Genomic DNA, 4,373 nt, shown 5'->3' on the forward strand with positions numbered 1-4,373 from the left:
AGCGGATGAGGGGGGGGGGGGGGTTCCACTGATTACCATGGTGCAAAGAAAACATAAAATAAAGATACTGAGATGCTGTTCTCTTCCAGTCATATCCAGGGCTCCTACCACAAATGCTATCTGCCAGACTTCACCTCACTGAACATACTGCTGCCTTCAAGGGCTTCAATGAACATCAAAGGCAACTGTGTGGTTTTGCATTCCTGTCAAGAGCGTTACAACCCCTGGAAGCTGCCGGCCCTCCCCTTATAAAAAGCCCAGCCTCACAGCCATCTTTAATGATTTTCCAAAGTCATACTCAGGATTTAGCAGACCATCATAATAGGAGAGTCAGGTCAGGTGCATGAAGCCTCCTCAGTGCTTTTTGGTATGAGCAGTGACTCTCCCCTTTCACAATCCACAAGTACCTCCAATGGGCAAAGGGAGAACGGTGTGAAATCGGGAGGCAGAGAGAGAGAGAGAGAGCCTGAGATAATGGCACTGTGTGCATCAATGACAGTGTGGCTCACTGCTCCGCACAAAATATTATTTACAGCTCACACAGAAGAGAAATTGCAGCAGCAATCCTCTCCAGGAGCAGGAAAATCGGCTGACCTGGCAACACTTCGACGGAGGCCAGGAGGGAGGTCAGGCAATACAATTATTATACTGCTTCTCCTCATTCACTGTCCACATCTATATTGCTCATATGACCTGTGGGAGATTCAGTCCACTGGTGACAACAGGTTACTGGTGCATAAGAGGATTATAAAAAAAGCAGTTTAACATTTAGCCTTGCGGATTCTCCACTTTCACCATAGCTTACTCATGACTGATTAATGTATGAGAAAAGCAATGAAACCAGTAGGTGAAAAGGGTACACATTTAATTTACCAAATGTGAAGGAGGTTGTCAAAGCGGTTCATGTTTGAGAAAATACCAAGTCACTGTACTGAACAAATCCAGTGGCTGGATGCAAAGAAAAGTCCAGATAAAGCCACTGCTGCAACTGGTGATTGTTTTCATTACCAATTAATAGTGTGATTATTTTTCCCCATTAATCAAGTAATTTTTAGTCAATAAAAACGCTCATCTATTCTGAGAATCCAAGATAATAAACGTCTTTGTGCCCTTAAACAGACTACATATTTTAGGACCCCAGGAAAAAAGCAGCATACGTCTTAAAAGTGCTCTCTTAATTTGGCTTTCGTCCCCAGGGTTTAAATATACACCAGGGCGTTTTGCTCAACTTCCGTTAACATAGTGGGGAGCCCCGTGTGTGACCTGAAGTGCAGTTTAATTGCCGAGTTTAGCAAACATCAGCTCGCATCTGTCGTGACTTCCTGGCTGTCTTAACCGGTTGACTACTTAAGAGCCATGAACTGAGACGACAGCTGTTTCGTGAAGTCAGGCTGTGTGAAGTAACAGTTAGTTTTAAGCTAGATGGTTTCTTAGTTACTCTAACGTTACCGAGCTAACGCCAGTATCTGGGTGCCATAAGCTAACAACATGTGTGTGCGGTGTTGGTGCCAGGCACACTTACCAAACGGTTCAGTCTTCGAAGCATCTTCTTGTTTCTCTTTGATTTTGCGACGCTGGTGGACTCTCATTCAACAGACGCCTCCAGGCTCTGCTTCAGCTTCTCGGGGGGAGAACTTTACATGTACGTTAACGTTAGTTACCCCGCTAGCTCCTTAGCTATCTAGTCTCTACTCTAACGTTAGTTCTAGCTATACGAAATACCGCAGCGACGCTACATCGTTTCCATTCTGCTTGACTTCGGAACCTTCGTACCATTCGCATTCTCTCTTCCCCCCCGAATATGTTTACGCGTTGCGGTGTAACGTTACTATTCGCGCTTCGCTCCCGAGGCACTGTCTGGCATTTCGCTCCGTGCCCTGTTGCTGAGATTCGTGTGAAGCATTTGTCGCTCTCAAGTCTGCCTCGCCCTAATCACGAAAACTGAGCGCCGACACGCTAAAAACTTACTTCCCTTTTCGACCCCCATGCGCATATCGCCTCACCCCCTTTCTGTTTTCACTCCAGTAGCCAGCAGGATCTACAAAACGTTCCCACGTTGACAAGCTCCACCCGGTGAAGGTGCGGCGAGTTTTGCTCACACTGCATTATGGGTAACGTGGTCTGACTGAACTGCATTTTTGTTTTTTCAAATGTTCCTGTTTATACCGTGGAAAAGAGCAGCAATTCACGGAAACAGCATTGAATAGAAACCTCTTATGAATGAATTATCTAGAATGACAGCCCGTGATAGTAAAACAACGGACAGACGAACGAGCTTTAGCAATAGCAAAGGCCAAGTAAACAATATACCAATATAAGTATGTATAGTATAACAAAATAAACAATGCAAACAGACAAAGGAATGTTCTTTAGGAAACGAGATAAAAATAGAGTACTTAAAAAAACAGAGACCTGTATGGATCTGTATAATCTGTACAATGTATATTTACCGGTATTCCACTGAGGGTTAATGTCCAGTCATATTGTCATATTACTGTCAATATTACTATAATTTTTCTTTATAACATTTCCAAGAAAACACGTCCATTTAGATTTTACAATAGAACTTTTGGTTTTGAGTCACGTGGTTTATAGAAAAATGCACCAGTAAAAGTGTTGTAACTACTGGTGACCCTAGATGTAGTGAACATGTTGCTATTGTGGTAAAGCTGAAACACAGAAAGGCTGACTTAGATAAAAAAAAAAAAAAAAAACAAGGACTCGGAAATGACATAAATGGTGTCTCCTGTTACAGAAATGTTTTTGTCGCATTGGTCATTTTTAGGAAAACAGTACTTTTCTGTAGCATTATGAAAACTAATTTGTGTTATTTTAACTCATGAATTATGTCATTTGGATTTAAGCTACTTTTAATAAAACCTTGCATAAAATGATTATGTCTGAACTTTTAACCTCAAATGTAAAGAAAACCTAAACAATGCTCACGCTACAATCTCTGGGCAGATGCTCTAGAAATGGAAATTTGACTCTCTTGTGCTTTACAAACTAATTTGTATTTTTTCCTCATCGCATGAGTCACTTTAGCAGCTATTTGCATGTGACGCCATGTTTGCATTTTCACACCAGTGACTTCTTTCCTGGAAACTAATGTGGTCATGTTGTAAACTTGTGTAAGTAGAGTAAGAGAGAAAGTGTATGAAGTGCAGAAAGTACCTAGATATTATATAAATATTTGTACTGTGGGCAGCACAGTGGCACAGTGGTTAGCCGTTGCCTCACAGCGAGAAGGTTCCGGGTTTGTGCCCCACCTGGGACCTTTCTGTGTGGAGTTTGCAAGTTCTCCCCGTGCTTGCGTGGGTACTCTCCGGGTACTCCGGCTTCCTCCCACAGTCCAAAGACATGCAGCTTAGGTTGATTGGTGTCTCTAAATTGCCCATTGGAGTGCGTGTGTGTGGTTGTTCGTCTATGTGTTAACCCTGCGATGGATTGGCAACCTGTCCAGGGTGTACCCCACCCCCCCGTGACCCCGTTCAGGGACTAAGCGGTAGAAAAAAAATGAATAAAAATCACCCTAACAGTACATAACCTTCACTTATTATCAGTGTTATCAAGGACAGTGAGCCGAGGTCACCATTTTGAGTGTGTATCTGTGTTCGTGTGTTCAAGTTCTAATCTACATAAGTGTTTACTGGATGATCACATTGTCTGTGTGATTTTTGATTTATGTTCAGTGGAGGCTATTACTGATCCACCCTGATAAAAATAGTATAAAAGTGCAACTATAGTCTATATCCTTTTTGAAAATGTTTGAAAAATAAACAGTTAAAGTATTATAAGCAGGCAAATAAGAATTAAGACTGCTCCTTAATGAGATATACTTTGTACATTTGTACAGCCAATTTAATGACTGGGTGGAAGAAAATTACTCGTCAATAAGTCATAAATTAATGTTCATATGTGGTGACTTTAATATAGATTTGTTGAATCCTAACAAGCACACAGCAACTGAGGAGTTTATTAACACATTATATAGATGTAGTTTATACCCAAAAATTACAAAAACAACCCAGCATGCAACACTAATAGATAATATATTTAGTAATGATATTGATAGCAAAAAGTGTAGTGGATTACTTATAAATGATATTAGTGATCATCTGCCAGTATTTTTGGTTTATGATTGCCATGTTAGAAATGAAAGGCCAAAAACAAATCTTTTTTATAGGAGGGTGATGAACGAACATGCTGTAAGGAGGCTAAAAGAGGATTTTAGGGGGCAAAACTGGGAATCAGTTTACAGAGAGGAAGACTTAGATAAAGCATATGAGCAATTTTTAAATATATTCATGAAAGTATATGACAGGAACTGTCCTCGTAAGCAGTATAAAAACAAAAGGAATTACAGTGGGAAA

At 40.9% G+C, this 4,373-nt stretch overlaps 1 protein-coding gene across 8 annotated transcripts in view; it reads right to left on the bottom strand.

Annotated features, from left to right (window-relative positions):
* Positions 1-2,122, bottom strand: part of atp11c (ATPase phospholipid transporting 11C (ATP11C blood group)) — a 40,931-nt gene extending 38,809 nt beyond the window's left edge. For 7 of the 8 annotated variants that reach the window (XM_020591989.1, XM_020591941.1, XM_020591932.1 and 4 more), the window contains exon 1: positions 1,523-2,122. In XM_020591989.1, the coding sequence (XP_020447645.1) occupies positions 1,523-1,546 (24 nt within the window). In that variant the 5' untranslated portion in view covers positions 1,547-2,122. The remainder of the gene's footprint in view (positions 1-1,522) is intronic. The other variant, XM_020591999.1, reaches the window with a different exon arrangement.
* Positions 2,123-4,373: the final 2,251 nt, after the last annotated feature.

The sequence above is a fragment of the Monopterus albus genome, unplaced genomic scaffold (genome assembly GCF_001952655.1).
Source record: "Monopterus albus unplaced genomic scaffold, M_albus_1.0 scaffold2.1, whole genome shotgun sequence".
Taxonomy (NCBI): Eukaryota; Metazoa; Chordata; class Actinopteri; order Synbranchiformes; family Synbranchidae; genus Monopterus; species Monopterus albus.